A 16171-nucleotide genomic window follows, 5' to 3' on the forward strand; every position below is an offset into this window, starting at 1 on the left:
GAGAGGGGAAGGGGGAGGAGGAAGAGGAAAAGGAGGAGGAAGAAGAGGAGGAGGAGTGGGAGTGGGAAGGGGGAGGAGGAGGAGTGGGAATGAGAGGGAGGAGGAAGAGGAGGAGGAGGAGGAGGAGGAGGAGGAGGAGGAGGAGGAGGAGGAGGAGGAGGAGGAGGAGGAGAATTCAAAGCTGTTACTTCAGGTACCCCTACTAGCAAGACACAGGGTAACTTCTGATAGGATTAAAAAGGAACGGAAGGCTGTAAGATCCTACTTCCTCAGCTTCCAGTACTAAGATCACAGGTGTCACCAAACCCAGCTAAAGTTATTTATTCTTTTTTTTTTTTTTTGGTTCTTTTTTTTTGGAGCTGGGGACCGAACCCAGGGCCTTGCGCTTCCTAGGTAAGCGCTCTACCACTAAGCTAAATCCCCAACCCTCAAAAAACTTTTAAAAAGAATAAATAACTTGGGGCTGGGGATTTAGCTCAGTGGCAAGGCCCTGGGTTCGATCCCCAGCTCCGAAAAAAAGAAAAGAAAAGAAGATTTTTGAGACAGTTTTCAAAATTACTTTATAGTTCTGTCCGGAACTCACTCTGTAGACCAGGCTGGCCTCAAACTCAGAGATCCACCTGATTCTACCTACCAAGTGCTGGGATTAAGGGCATGCATTAGCACTGCCTGGTTTAACTTGCTTATTCTTAAACAGATTCTAAAGATCTTCCCAAGGGTAAATTGGGGGTAGAGGGGCTGTGACAGCCCTACAATACTCCAGTTATCCCTTCCCTACCCTTATCTTCACACCAGCTCCAGCAAGGCAAGAAGAGCCCTCAGAGTCTGTCTTACCTTGGTGAACCCTGAGGAACACAAACCCCGATGATTGAACACATCTACACTCAGCACATAGTGTGACCATTCTGAAACCCAGCCTCACTATCACTCCCAAGCACTGGAGTTGGATCCAGGCCTAGCATTTCTATGGAGCTAGAAACCTCTCTACAACTCCACCTCCCACAGAGACCCTCCAAGATCATTCAGGCACTGGGAGAAATCTTAAATGAGTAAGATTCAAATTCACTTCCAAAACAGAGCTAAGTAAGGGTCCAGGGCTTATTCAAGGCCACAGGGCAAAAACTGCCCTCTATCTAGCATCCTACAACCACACTCCTCAGCAGTCTAAGCCTACTGGTTACTGAGCACCTGCCTCACACAGGTACCCTGCAATACCATGGAAAGGGCACCGGCATTCTGCCAAGTTCCCGTAACATCCAGTGCACATGATACTAACACCTACTGGTGTCAGGAGATAAATCAGCCAATGAGTGAGTGTGTAACACCAGGTAGTCTTTGGTACCCAGTCAGATAAGAGCAGGGTAAAAAAAAAAACACTATGCAGAAGTGTAAGGGCACACCTGCACGGTTCTCCATTGGAGAACGACTTTAACACTAGGTAGGTGGCGAGGGGCCAGCTACTCTTTCTCTAACAGCAGCTTACAAGAAAGAGGCCCTTGTCCTTGCCCTACAGTGTGCAGAACAGACCTTGGAGGTCACATGTTCAGGATATGGGAGCAACTTAGGAAGAGCCAAGGGTGTGATGTGCCTGTAGGGCTGGTACAGGCTCCCTAACATGAGCCTTCTCCCCATTGCCCCTCACCCATCCCAAATGTTTCCCATGGCCTTTCAGGTATGACCTGAAGCAAGAGAGGAGCACTAGCTGGAACCCTACCACCTATGCTCTATGTACTTTTTAGCAAGTCCTGGCTTCTCTGACCAGGGCAGCTCACATCAGAGTGTAGCCCTCACCTACATATATACTACACACACACACACACACACACACACACACACACACCATCCCCAGAGGTAGTTGCTGTGACCTCAGCCCAGAGCATCCCCTCCATGATGGCTGCATTCTCTGGCACGGCTGCTTCTCTCCCTCCAGGCTGCAGCTGCTGCTCTCTGAGGCTGAGCTGCCTCTAGCTGCTTTGCATCTGATTTCTATTCACATGGCAAGCAGGCATCTGCACTCAAGCTTACATAACCCTGCTCTCTCTTATATGGATCTGAACTCTAGCTTCAGCCTCCTAGACCCACCCATTTGCAGAGATTCCTGGGGCTGCAGAGGAGAAGCGTTACCCTTCAGGGCTTGAGAGCCAGACACTCTGCATGAAGCCCCTCCTAGTGACCAGAAGACCTAGCACAGTTCAGTATGCTGCCAGAGTACCAGCCAGAATATGCTCCTCACCCTACCCCTACCTAGTTAGCCCAGATAAATCTTTTCTGGCAGTAGAAAGTATGAGATGTCAAACAAGGCCAGAATGAATTAATTTCCTAGTCTCAAGGGCACTTTGGTATAGCTTCCCAAAGCTGCCAGCTTCTCCCCACACTCTTCCTCTCCCCAGACTGTCCCACTCTACCTTGTGCACATGACAGCTAAATCACCACCAGAATGGCTCCTACACAGACTGCTGGGGCTCTCATTTGCCGTGAAACACAGTCCGACAAAGCCCCCTTCCCGACTTTGCAAACTTTCCAGTGTTTCTTATCCCCCATCTTCCTCGCTCTAATCCAAGCTGGCTTGTCTCTAACTGCCCCAGTATGCTATTAAGTCCTGCTTTCTCACCTCTTTTGCTGTTCCCTTCATGGAAATGTCTTCCTTCCTACCCACCCTCTGGTGTCCACTTCTGGTGTCCAGTACCTCTGAGTTCCCTTCCTAACGTGGGAGATTTATCTGAGCTTCTTCCGTACTGTCCCAGCAGAAGTCTCAAAGGTGAGTAACAGGGGAGGCCCAGCACTTTTCAACAGCTTATCTAAGCCTCTAGTTCTCTCCCAACCCTTCAGGGTCAGGTGCTGGTAAGCCAAGCAGCGTTCTGTGTGAAGTAACCACTGGGCTCCCAAGTTGCTAGGAAGCCCATGGGGGTAGTCAATGGTACTTCCTCTCCTGCCCCATCCGGCCAATTCTCTTTAGCAATGGAGAATATCTTCTTTAAAAAAAAAACAAAGCAAGGAGTAGGGCAGAGGGTTCAATTCAGTGAAAGAGTGCTTATCTAGCATCAAAAAGGAAAACAAAACAAACAACAAAAGAAGTTTTATGTAAAACTAACTGGATAAAAAATTCTTTTGTGACACCAAAATAACCACAGTGGAAAGTATATACTGGCAAGATTAACTTCTAAACATTTCCTACCTGCTAAAATAAGGGATCTACACAAAATGCTTCGGGGGCCATTTGTTTATGCTACATAGAATTCTTGCACTACCCAATGATCCAAAGGGCACAATCATTATCTACAAGGCTGTGATCCCCAGAGAGAGAGAGTGCACAGGTATGACCATGACAGCACAGACAGAGCTGGTGTCACCCACCCCACGGCAGCTGCTTAGCTGGCAAGACTGGCAGGTGGTTGAATTCAAGGGCTTTCACTTTATGGCTCCTTTATTTTTTTTCTCGGGAAGGGAGGGTGCATTCAGCTGCACTCCCTAGGATGTAACTTAATGAGCAAGGCATGGAGGAAGAGAAGGGCAGGAGTCAAGTGTGGGGTTGGAAGCCCAAGAGAGAGGGAGGAGGAAATGGAAGGAAGAAGGAAGAGCCCTGGAGAGGATCAAGCAGAGGGACAGATGTCAGACAGGCTCATTTGTGACAAAGGCTGTATTCAAAAGTGACAGGATCTTAGAGAGTGAGAACTGAAATTTGTTTTGAAGGCAAATAAGCTATTGTGTTTGCTATTATTTACTTATTTTTAAGATACAGTCTCCTGAATGCAGGCTGGTTTCAAACATCCTATGTGGCTGAGGATGATCTTGAACTTCTGGTCCTCCTGCATCCAAGATTAAGGACTGTGGGCCAGCACACACAATTTAAGTAGTGCTGATGATAGATCTAGGACTTCACACATGCTAGGCAAACATTATCAACTGAGCTACATTTCCAATCCCTAAGGAGATGTTTAAAAAATAGCAACTTAGGTTTCAAATGACCCAACTGCCTTCCCAGCACGCTTAGTAGAGCATTAAGAACCCTCCCTAAGATGGAGAAATGAAAGGAGAAAGGAGCTGACTCAACTGAGTCTACTCACAGCCATCATGGAGCTACCTCTGGCTACCCAGGACCTCAGAGAACTGAGCAGCAGAGATATAAAGAAAAACCAAACAAAAGTCCAAGAACTCCAAAGCCTTCAACTAGCCATTACGTGTAAATGTAATTTTTGCCCGCCTAAACTTTCCCTAGAGTGCTCATGAAAGGTTCTAGTCCACCCGACCCCCCAAGTTCCACTTACTGAGAAAAAATGGCTGTAGCTGGGGCAGCTGAGGGCAGCTGGAGCAGGTTAGGAGACTAGGCAAGCCAACGCTGAAGGCCTGCGTCTGATGAACACTCACTCTCCCTTTGCCCCTCACAGCAGCAGTGTGAGGGTACTGGGAACTCTGAGCAGAGGAAAACCACAGCTGTCATAACAGCAGGGCAACCTAAGAGTAAAGTTTGGGATTTAAATTCCAGACTCCTAATGGAGTGCTCTTGCCAAACTAGAGAGTCAGGGCCTGGACTACATACAGAGCTCATACAAACCTCAGAGTCATGCCTTGAGGCTTAGCAAAGCCATTAGCAAGCCGTAGTTGGCTGTGGCCATGAGCCTTTCTGGGTACCAGTCTGCCTTGGGACAGGCTGAAATCCTGGAAACCCTACCCACTCTAGTGACCACATGCTGCTGCGGCCGCAGCTCCAGCCTGCTGACCTCCCCCAGACCCTAACTGCAGGAGGCCTTCAAGAAGTCTTCCACATGGTCATGGCTAAGCTCAAGCAGCAGGCAGAGCCCCAGAGGAAAGCCCATCAGTCCTACCCAGCAACTATTTTTATCCCTCCACTTTCAAGATTTCATGCCCAAGCCCAGCAAAAAAAAAAAAAAAAAAAAAAAAAAAAAGGATTTTCTCTCTCCTATCCAAGTCACAATAGGTTTTGAAATGCTTTCAACTTCTACCCTCTTGTACCCTCTCAGCTCGACAGCAATGGGCACACAAACCTTGTCACTGACACATTACAGAGTCCAGGGTTCCTTTCTTACCATACACGCCATTTGGAGCAGTAGTACAGATTTTGGAAACAGAATATAAGAAAAGCCGAAGCAAGATGTATAGGGGTCACTTTCAATGAACATAGTAAGTGGGGTCCAGGAAGGACAGAAAGAGGTCAGCAAGGGAAATCCTTCCAACCCCGAGTCCCTGTTTTCTCATTTCTATGACTTTATAGTGACATTTGGCAGAGCAGGCCCATTCCATTGACATGGAAACTGAGGATTTACAATGAAGTTACAAAAATATAAAAGTAGCCTTCCCATCAAAGACACCTGTGGTGGGTTTAGGATGATGGCCCAGGGAATGAAGTGCTTGCCAAGCACGAGGACCTGTGGATCACTATAGTACACACTTATAATCTCAGTGCTTTGGAGGCAGACAGTAGGATCCCTGCGGCTCACTAACGAGCCATGCTAGCTAAATCAGAGAACTCCGGGGTCCAATAAGAGACCTGGCCTGAAAAAAATGAAGCAGAGACCAATTGAGGAAGACATATAATTGTCAACTCCTCTACACCTACAGGCTTCAGAAACCCATATGCACACGCCTGTATGTATGTATGTATGTATGTATGTATGTATGTATGTATACACACGCATACACGAACACGAACCCTCCTTAGTTATATTTCTACTGCTGTGATAAAACATTATGACCAAAATCAACTCTCAGGTCACACTCCCTCACTGAAGGAAGTCAGGAACTGAAGCAGAAGCCGTAGAGGACACCACTTACTGACCTGCTCCCTGTGGTTTGCTCAGCCCGCTTTCTTATACCACTCAGGATCACCAGTCCAGGGGTGGCACCGTCCACAGTAAGCTGGGGCCTCCTACTTCCATATCAAACCAGTTTCTTTGGGCATGAGATTCCTCTCTGAATTTTATCTCTAATAGACTGACAATCAGGGCCCAGGATTGTTAATGGGACACTGCTCTCCATGATGAGCAGGTTCAATCACAGGCACCCCACGCCCACCCCACCTTACTGTGACATTGCTTCCAAAAGGACCAAGAGCCAAGTCCTCCACTGCTCCAGCTAGTAACTGCCCTCTGCTCTCTAGGGGCTGCTCAGAAAACCTATTATGTCTCTCTCATGTCTCCCCCTGCCCCTTCATGGTCCTCCCCCCTCCCTCCCTCCCCCCTCCCTCCCCTCCCTCCCTCCCCCTCCCTCCTTCCCTCCCTCCCCCTCCCCCCTCCCTCCCTCCCTCCTCCCCTCCCTCCCCCTCCCTCCCCCCCCTCCCTCCCCCTCCCTCCCTTGCATTCTGTGTTACTGGGCACTCCACTGCTTCCTGGACACACAATAAACTCCAGTGCCAAGACAAGCAGTAAAGCCCCTTTCCAATACAGGAACCACTTCTTACTTCAGTTCCTGACCTGCACCTAGACCTGTCCTAGAAAACCTATTTTCTGTATGAAAGACTCAGTGTTTCCAGGCTCCATATGCCAGTCTTACTCTACCTAGAAAGACTTTCCAGGCCACAACCACAAGTACAATTTTGATTTTTACTTCAAAGCTACCTCAAATACCTCCCTCTTAATGACTCTTCCCAAGGAGGAAAGCTCTCCCTCTTCCAGTATCTGGTCCTGTCTAGATATGCAGCCATAGCCATCCTTATGGGATTACCCACGGGATAGTTCCAGAGAGAATAAGACTCACATTTCTAACCATGAATCACACCACTGAACTTCAGCTAAAACCAGTCAGTCTCCCTCCATCTGCAAGGCAGAGCAGTCTAGAGAGAGGCAAGAGGAGGTCCCTCTCCCTGTACTCCAATGTCCCCTTGAAGCTCTTACCATAGAACTGAGACAAGGAGGAAGGGCAGCAAGGAGCAGAGACATGCCTCTGCACACAAAGGCAGAGGGTATTCTCAAACAGATGCCTGGAAGCATTCTTATGCCAGGTGGCTGGGGGAGGCAGAGGCCACATTGACTTTCTGTCAGAAAAACCCTGGTAGGCAGAACAGTGCTTGACAAGGGACAAAAGTTATCTAGAAATACATTATACAAGAGCTTACTAAAAGCAGCTTATAAAATAAGACAAACCAGACCTGAGCCACTATAGATCCGGCTTATGGGTGGATGACAGTCTCAAGTGAAGAGTTTAGAGGCTGAAATCCTGGCTTTTGCTAACAACTTTCTTTTGGAAGCTCTTGCTGGCACCCCTGTGATGTTCTGGAGAGTCTTGGCACTCAGGGGACTAGGAACTGAAACGAAGGCTCTGAAAACCCCACTTCCACATACCTCTAGCCTAGACTTCGGGAGCTCTGTTAGAGTGCATGTCGATAGGACAGCAGTCAAAGGATGCACCAGCACTGCTTACACTTAGCTCTGTGTCCCCCTTAAAAACTTACGCTGGAGTGTGGCAGTGCATACCTTTAGTCTTGGCACTTGGTGGGCAGAGACAGGCAAATCTCTGTGAATTTTAAGTCAAAGATTTCCAGGCCAGCCAGAGCTACACAGTGAGATCCTCTCTCACAAAAACAAGAACAAAAAACCAACAAGTCAAAACCTCCTGCTTGCTTTCTTGGGCCAGACTGTAGATGTACAATACTGGGCACATAAAGACCAGACAAGTCACATGCTGTTCTACCTGGTAGATGGAGAAGAAAGCATTAAAGCATGGACTGAAATTCTTCAGGCCAGGGAGATGGCTCAGCAGGCAAAGGTGCTGTAAGTGTAACAAGCAGGGCTAATAATGTGAGTTCTCCAGGAACCACATGGTAGAAGGAAAGGACTGGCCTGCAAGTTGTCCTCTGACTTTCTGTGCATGCTGTGATACCATGGCATATGTATGAATACACACATAAACAATTTAAACTTTTAAAAAAGAAAGTAAAGCATCTGTTGTGTTTATTATTCTTTATCAGCAAGCGGCGCCAAAGCAGAATTAAGTTACAATCTGAGAGGTGTGTACCCTGCACAGATCTAAGTCATGCAGTGCTTCCTCAAGGTCCTGATGAAACAAGGCCTTGCTAAGCAGTGATAGTGGGTTCAAAGATGGCTGGTAGTTAGTACAAGTCACTCTTTCACCTCCATCCTTGCAATTCCTATGAGCCATTCGCTCAGATTGGAAAAATGGGCCTGACACAAACAATGGAGAGACTACTTCAAAGTGTGATCAGATAGGAGTTCTTTCCAGAGCTCAAGGATCAAGAAAATTATCTCCTCTCCCATCTATACCATCTATGCCACCTATTTAGAATGTAAAGCTGTCATATTTCAAGAACTCACAGAAACAAGCTGAAAGCCAACTTTTATGCTTACATTCTCCAAGGCAATTCTCCCTTCTTTTAACTTGGGTCAGGAAGCCCTCCCCCCATTAACTTATTATATTTACTTTACACTCAAATTGACTGCAGTTTCCCTTCCCTCTTCTCCTCCCAGGCCCACTTCTCTTTCCTCTCATACCATAATCCCCAATCTCCTTTTCTCTTCAGAGAAGGGGAGGTTGCCTATGGATATCAACCCACTTCAGTACCACAACAGGAAATCTTTTAGTAAAGACCCAGAGAGTAAATATTTCAGGGTGAGTCGTCATTTCTTTCACAAGAGACTGTTTGAAAATACCAATGCAGCCACGAAGCATTCACAGAGAACACTCAAGCAGGTGGGTGTGGCCGAGTTCTAACAGGACTTTACTTATAGACATTGATTGAGCTTACTGTTTTTTGAGGCAGAGTCTCTCTAGTAGCCCTAGCTGTTCTGAACTTGCTATATAGACTAGGCTGGCCTTGAAATCATGGAGATCTACCTGCCCCTCCCCAGGACTTGGATTAAAGGAATGTGCCACCATGCCTGGCCAGGGATGTTAAAATTTTAATTGCATGCCAACTGTCACACATGACCAAGTTTAGAAAATCATCCTTAGCTTTTAGACCTTACAAATCTAAAGAGAGCAGGCACAATGTGGCTTACAAGCTATCTGCTCACTTCTGCTAAAGGACCTCATTATTATTTTAACCCTCTGTTAGGAATTGTTGGGGTTTTTTTTGCATGATTGTTTGTATTTTTGACTCAAGGCTTAGTCATTTTGTCACAGAAAGCCTTTTACTTCCTTTTGTCCCAAACACTGGGAATTGAACAGCCTTACACATGCTAAGAACATGCTCTTGCACTGTGCCCCATCCTACATCTCATTTGCTTGCTTTCAACATCCATTTCTTTTCTTCAACACTTATTCTTTTTTTTTTTCTTTTTTTTCTTTTTTTCGGAGCTGGGGACCGAACCCAGGGCCTTGCGCTTGCTAGGCAAGCACTCTACCACTGAGCTAAATCCCCAACCCCTCTTCAACACTTATTAACAAATTCCCTCATTACTACAATCTTCTCCTCCTGAAATACCAAATAGTTTTGCTTGGGTATCAATCTATGTGACCAATAGTGAGCATGCAATCTAGGGTGGCCAAGCACAGCACTTTAATGCCCTGGCACAAACACTGGTCCAGGTGAGAGCAGAAGCCTCAGCAGACCTAATTAAAAGCCCATCAAAGGGCCAAGCACTGGTGTGGACAGGGCAGAGTAGGTGAAGCTTTGCCTGGGATTGAGTATATCCAGAACCTGCTGTGTAAGTGGTTGGTAAGGTCCAAACTGCCCTCACTAAAGAGACTCTGCCTGAAAAGAAAGCCTTACAAAAAGAGGAGTTTCAGGGCAGCCAGGGCTGCACAGAGAAACCCTGTCTCAAAAAACAAACAAGGCTAGAGAGATGGCTCAGTGGTTAAGATCACCGACTACTCGTCCAGAGGTCCTGAGTTCAATTCCCAGCAACCACAGGGTGGCTCACAGTCATTTGTAATGCGTTCTGATGCTATTTTCTGGTGTGTCTGAAGACAGCTATGCGGGTACCCACATACATAAAATTAAATAAATAAATAAATAAATAAATAAATAACCCATTCTTTTAAAACAAATGAAACAAAGAATCCATCAGTAAGTGTACATGATGTGCAGGCCTTTAATCCCAGCATTTAGGAGGCAGATCTGAGTTCTCGGGTCAAGCTGGTCTACAGTTAGTTCCAGGTTAGCCAGGGTTACGTAATAAGACCCTTGTCTCACAAAAAAGGACGAGTTAGTAATATAATGCTTTATACAGGATCATTCTATATAGCTCTGGCTGCCTCAAATACACAGAGATATACCTGCCTCACCTCCCAAGTGCTAGAACAAAGGCATGCACTCCTATGCCCAGTCTAATAAAGGGCTTTCATTCCAAAACAAAACTAAACACATTTTTAAAAGCATAAAAACCTTCAGATTTCAGCTGTATTCAGAATGAAACATCTGGCAATCCTTTCTCACCTCTGTGCATAATCTTGTGCTTCTCTCGTAGATATGTCAGGCCTTTTATCACCTGGAGGAAAGGAAGGTAAAAAGAAGGGAAACGGAAATGGAACTGGCTTAGAAAAACAACAGCTCTTCTTACACATTTCCACTGACAACAAACACATCTGCCCTAAAGATTAAAACAGAGACTGAAGGAACACCCATTCAGAGCCTGCCCCACATGTGGCCCATACATATACAGCCACCCAATTAGACAAGATGGATAAAGCAAAGAAGTGCAGACCAACAGGAGCCGGATGTAGATCGCTCCTGAGAGACACAGCCAGAATACAGCAAATACAGAGGCGAATGCCAGCAGCAAACCACTGAACTGAGAATAGGTCCCCCGTTGAAGGAATCAGAGAAAGAACTGGAAGAGCTTGAAGGGGCTCGAGACCCCAAAAGTACAACAATGTCAAGCAACCAGAGCTTCCAGGGACTAAGCCACTACCTAAAGACTATACATGGACTGACCCTGGACTCTGACCCCATAGGTAGCAATGAATATCCTAGTAAGATCACCAGTGGAAGGGGAAGCCCTGGGTCCTGCTAAGACTGAACCCCCAGTGAACTAGACTATGGGGGGAGGGCGGCAATGGGGGGAGGGTTGGGAGGGGAACACCCATAAGGAAGGGGAGGGGGGAGGGGGATGTTTGCCCGGAAACCGGGAAAGGGAATAACACTTGAAATGTATATAAGAAATACTCAAGTTAATAAAAAAAAAAAAAAAAAAACAAAAACAAAAAAAAAAAAAAACCACATCTGCCCTATTAAACATCCACATCACATGTTCTATAAGGCATTACTGTTAGCTAAGCTAAGGGTGGCCAATGTAAGTTTTCAAAACACCCTATGAAAGACTCTTTTCTGAGCCACCAATTTTAAAGACCTGTTTTGCTACTAACAGAGATAGATACCTTGCCCTGTTTTCTAGACACAGGTTTTAACATGAAGTCCTAGCTAGGGATTTAGCCCAGTGGGTAAAGTGCTTGCCTTGCACGAATGAGTGAGACCTGTATCGATCCCCAGCAGAGCATAGAACTGGGTGTGGATGTGCATGTCTGTCATCTCAGCACTAGGGGAGCAGCAGGGCCGAAAGATAAGCTCAGGGGCATCTGCCATGGGAAATTTCCTAGTAAGAAAACATTATTTTTGAAATAAACTTCTTCATTGACTTACCTTCCTCTCGTACCTATTTTCTCTCAATTCATCACTCTGGAAGGAAAACTACTGCATACTCACAGCAATGCTGACTTTTCCTAAAACTTGTTACTCTAGAAAAGAGACTCTACTGCATACTCACAGCGATGCTGACTTTTCCTAAAATTTGCTCAGGAATTCTTCCAGCTTTCTTCAGCACTTGATCCAAGGACCCACCATCCTAAGAACAAGAACATCAAACCAGAGAGTGACGATTCTATCATCTCAACTATTAAAATCCAAAAGAAAGTAAGTCTGCATGCGACACATCTGCTTAACAAACTATTATCCTTCAGTTTCATCCACGTGGGCTTTAAACGACCAAACAAAATCCTGTGAGCTTCTTTAAACAAATGACTTCTCTAGAGTAGTCGTGAAAAGAGCCTTGCTTTACTGACAGCGTAAGATAGTGTCCGCTGTGCAGGCTCTATAGTCAACCTAACGAAAGCTTAAATACTAGTTCTGCCCCTTACTATCTAGCGGACTCTAAACAGGTTCAGCAACTTGCAAAATGCTGTGAATAATTAATTATAAGGGTACTACTACAATCATGGGCTGTTAAGGAGTAAACAAACTAATATACATGAAGCACTCAGGACATTTAAAATATAGTAAAAACTTGATACAGTAGTTAGCTATTTGGGGCCAGCACCATGGCCCAGTGGGTAAAAGTGCTGGTCACACAAACCTGACAACCTGAGTTCAGTGCCCAGAATTCACAAAAGCTGCCATTTGTCCTCCACGTGTACACACACACACACACACACACACACACACACACACACACACACACTTTTATAATTTAAATGGGGTCATGGGAGAGATGGCTCAACATTTCAAAGCTCTTGTTCCCACGTGGCAGCTCACAGTCATCTGAATCCAATGTCATCTTCTTCTGGCCTCTGAGGGCACCAGGTGCGGCTGTGATGCACGCATTTGCATCCAGGTAAAGTGAAAATGAGTAAGTGTCCTCCAAGCCCAAAAGAGAGCACTTGGTCTCTTGAAAATGGAGATAGCAATGGCCTAAGCCACCATTTGAGTACTGGGAACCAAACCTGGGTCCTCTGCAAGAGCAGCAAATGCTCTAAATGGTTGAACCACACACATCTCCAGCTACCACTGTTGGTTGCTTTAGCACTATCATTTCAGTTGACTGACATCTGGTATTCCCCTAACAAATCAATCAACAAAAATCAATAGAGAAATGTCACAGGAGGCAATCATTCATTCTACAAATCCTACAAAATGTCATAGTCTATGGTAAATAAAAAGGGGTAAAGATATAAAAAGAGCTAGCTTCTATCTTAAAATTTTTAACTAATAAATCCAGAACTGTGTAAGACAAAAACTAGACACACTGAAAAAGGGAGAAGTCAGTTCTTACTCAGAAGACAATGTTTTCACTGAAATCATACTCAAGAGTCGGGTTTCTATACCAAGCAAAGGAAGGAGCAAGGAAAGAAATGCACAGAGTATTTCAGCAAAGACACTAAACAGCTTCACACTACTGGGATACTGTGCAATCACAGGGACAGACGTGGCTAGAAATGGCCAGTTGTGGTCAAGGCCAGACTTCTCAGTGAGTAAGAGTGTGGGGTATGCAAATATGAGGACCCGAGTTCAAATCCCCAGCGTGCATATAAAAAGCCAGGCATGGCCATGTGCACATTGTAACCCCACACTGTTCAGAGCAGAGACAGGAGGACCATTGGGGCTTGCTGGCTACCAGCCTAGCTCCTGATTCACAGCGCGCACACACTCACACACACACACTCAACAGAACTTCACTATGGCAGAGGCTCCAGCCAGTGGAAGCACCGAGTTAGAGGGAGAATACCCTTTACATATACACTTACTTTCCAAGAACCTTCAGGCTGTGACCATGCTGAGCTCATGCCACCAAACTGGTCCTGTGATTTGGCTACCTTCAGTGCCACAGGCCCCTTTGGGCTAAATCAGGACAATACCTTACCCCAGGAACCCAACCCCAAGTCAGCAGGCTCCTACAAAAGCCATGCACCTCTCAATTTCCTTCGCCAACCAGAAAAACACAGAAAACTGACAAGCTACTTCTAATTTGCCTCTAACTGATTATGGCTTCAGCTCCTTAGTTTTGAATGGCTTCACCTAGTTAAAAAGGGACCATACAAAACAAGGTAACAAAGCTGCTCTGTGAAACTTGGTTCAAATAGGGTAGAAAGCTAACCAGGTGGTTCTCCTGTTTCTTCCTCCATTTAGGCAATAAATAGAACTACCTTTCAAATGACATTAACAGAGAGCAACCCAGCTAACAACACACGACCTTCCCACAGGGTTGGTACGGAAGGTATTTTTATTTTACCATGGCTTCATGAAGACATGGAGGGCTAATCAGACTCCTTTAGAAATGGCCAGCAGTGGTCCAGTTCCTATCTAGAAAACTGACACTTGATACAGGCAGAAGTGAAGCAATCTGCTCCTGGTGTTATAAGATGAGAACATCAGCTGAGAGAGAGGAAGGGAAGGAGGGGAAAAGAGACAGAGAAGAGACAGAGATGGAGAGCGCGAGCACTCTGAGTGTACAGTGCATACTCCCCTAGTTAAAAAATAAAGAAAAGCTATTAAAAAGAAGTCACAATGATCCCTTCCCTTTCCCCTCCAGTGACAAGCCTAGAGGGAGAACAATGAGCTCACAGGATACCAGGAGCACCAGCTAATCAGGATACCCAGCCCCCTGCAACCAGCCCTGCAGCACTCTAACTCTGCCTCACTGTTGCCAAGAACTTGCGATCACTGACTACCACTTCTGACAGGCTGCTTATTTTAGAAGCCAATTATTAACTAAGTCAATGGTACTTTGTGACGGTTTTCTATAGAAGAGACAAATGCTTTATGAAAATAATAGCTCAAAGCTTTTACTCCTGCCTCAAAACCACCACCCAACTCCCTTCCTTCTCCCAGGTTGCTCAGATACCAACTGAACAGAACCCTCCCCTCTGCAGACAAAAGCATTCTGTTCTGGTGAGGGAGCAACCTTTTTCCTTGGCTCTCAAAATTCAAACTTATTTCTAGGGGAGTAGAATCCCTGGCTGAGTGCTTCGCAAAATGGGCAGTGCATGCTGATAATACAAGCTAATTTTAAAATGTATCTGAAAAACAGAGCAGCAGAGAGATGGACAGTGGTGATGAAGCAAACGTGGTAAGACGCTAGCTGCAGAGCTGAGGTAATGGTTACTGTACAGTGAGGTAATGGTTACTGTACAGTGAGGTAATGGTTACTGTACAGTGTAAAATCCCTTCAAGCGGGGTAGGGGATTTAGCTCAGTGGTAGAGCGCTTGCCTAGGAAGCGCAAGGCCCTGGGTTCGGTCCCCAGCTCTGAAAAAAAGAAAAGAAAAAAAAATCCCTTCAAGCTTTCTATATACTTGGAATCTAATCACCTGCTGGAATTGCATGTTAATGACATAGAATGTCAAACAGATTGTGGCAGTGGGGACGAATCAAACCCTTTAGAAGTTGGGATATAACCACAGAGCAGAGTTCTTCACATGATTACACACATGTGTCAAGTGGCAGGCAGTTTTTGCAGGAAGGGGCTCTGATATAGGAGGGCCTGTCAGAGACCAAGGAAGGATTCCTGAGGGTCCAGGGCTGGGAAAGAAGACCTCTTGTGGATCTTATGGCTGCATGGACTTCCAGCAACAGCTACTTGCTACAGAGTCCTGTCTAGCCCCTCCGGACACTCTGAGTTCTTCTCTAGTATAAAAACACTGGTCCAGTGCTGGGGGTACCCAGCTCAGTGGTACTCAGTATAGGCAAAATACTAAGTTACAAAGAGAAAAAAACTAAGAAAATAAAATGAAAAAAGGAAAAGATACTGTTCTTTATTAGAGCAACTGAAGTGAAGGCCTTGTTGCTGCTTCCAAGGCTTAGCTCGCTCCCTCCAAACCCCAGTACTGACCAAGGCCCTTTAGGCCCATTATCAATGTCTGAGGCCCAACCTTAGCCCCTGAGGCAAGTCTCCAGGAGTGCAGCCCCACAGACCCACACACAACCTCTTGGCTCCCATATTATGGGTAGACATTTGGGTACATGGAACTAGCAGGTAACTAGGGACAGAACTTGTGATGATGCTTCAGCAGAGTGGGCTTGAGATGGCATACATGGTGCTCAGCAGCTCTGACAGCTAAACTGATCATGTAGAGCACAGCATCAGCCTGGGCAGAGCTCTATCATCCCAGTTCTCAGGGCAATTCATGTGACACCTTGCACATAATAAGCACTAAAAGGGGGTTGGGGATTTAGCTCAGTGGTAGAGCGCTTGCCTAGCAAGTGCAAGGCCCTGGGTTCGGTCCCCAGCTCCGAAAAAAAGAAAAAGAAGAAGGAAAAAAAAAAAAAAAAAAGAAGCACTAAAAGTGTTTATGAAGCTGGACCCATGTTGATTAACTAATATAAATCGTGAGTGGCTACAAGTGCCCCAAACCATGGAAACGATGTAAGCTCAGAGAAGGGCCCTAGAGAACTCATGCAGTCATTTCTCTGTTGAGTAGCAGAATTCCACAAGTATAGCACCTGCACAAAGAGGGGAGAGTATGAAACCAAAGGAAGCAGACCTGTTTAGA

The 16171-nt window shown here is 45.9% G+C and overlaps 1 protein-coding gene across 2 annotated transcripts in view; it reads right to left on the bottom strand.

The window, feature by feature from the left end:
- Map2k1 (mitogen activated protein kinase kinase 1) overlaps positions 1–16171 on the bottom strand; it is a 71438-nt gene that overhangs the window by 10306 nt on the left and 44961 nt on the right. For both annotated transcript variants that reach the window (NM_031643.4, XM_039080739.2), the window contains exons 4-5: positions 11676–11753; positions 10349–10400 (exon numbers count right to left, since the gene is read on the bottom strand). In NM_031643.4, coding sequence (NP_113831.1) covers positions 10349–10400; positions 11676–11753 — 130 coding nt within the window. The remainder of the gene's footprint in view (positions 1–10348; positions 10401–11675; positions 11754–16171) is intronic.

The sequence above is a fragment of the Rattus norvegicus genome, chromosome 8 (genome assembly GCF_036323735.1).
Source record: "Rattus norvegicus strain BN/NHsdMcwi chromosome 8, GRCr8, whole genome shotgun sequence".
In the NCBI taxonomy this organism is placed as follows: Eukaryota; Metazoa; Chordata; class Mammalia; order Rodentia; family Muridae; genus Rattus; species Rattus norvegicus.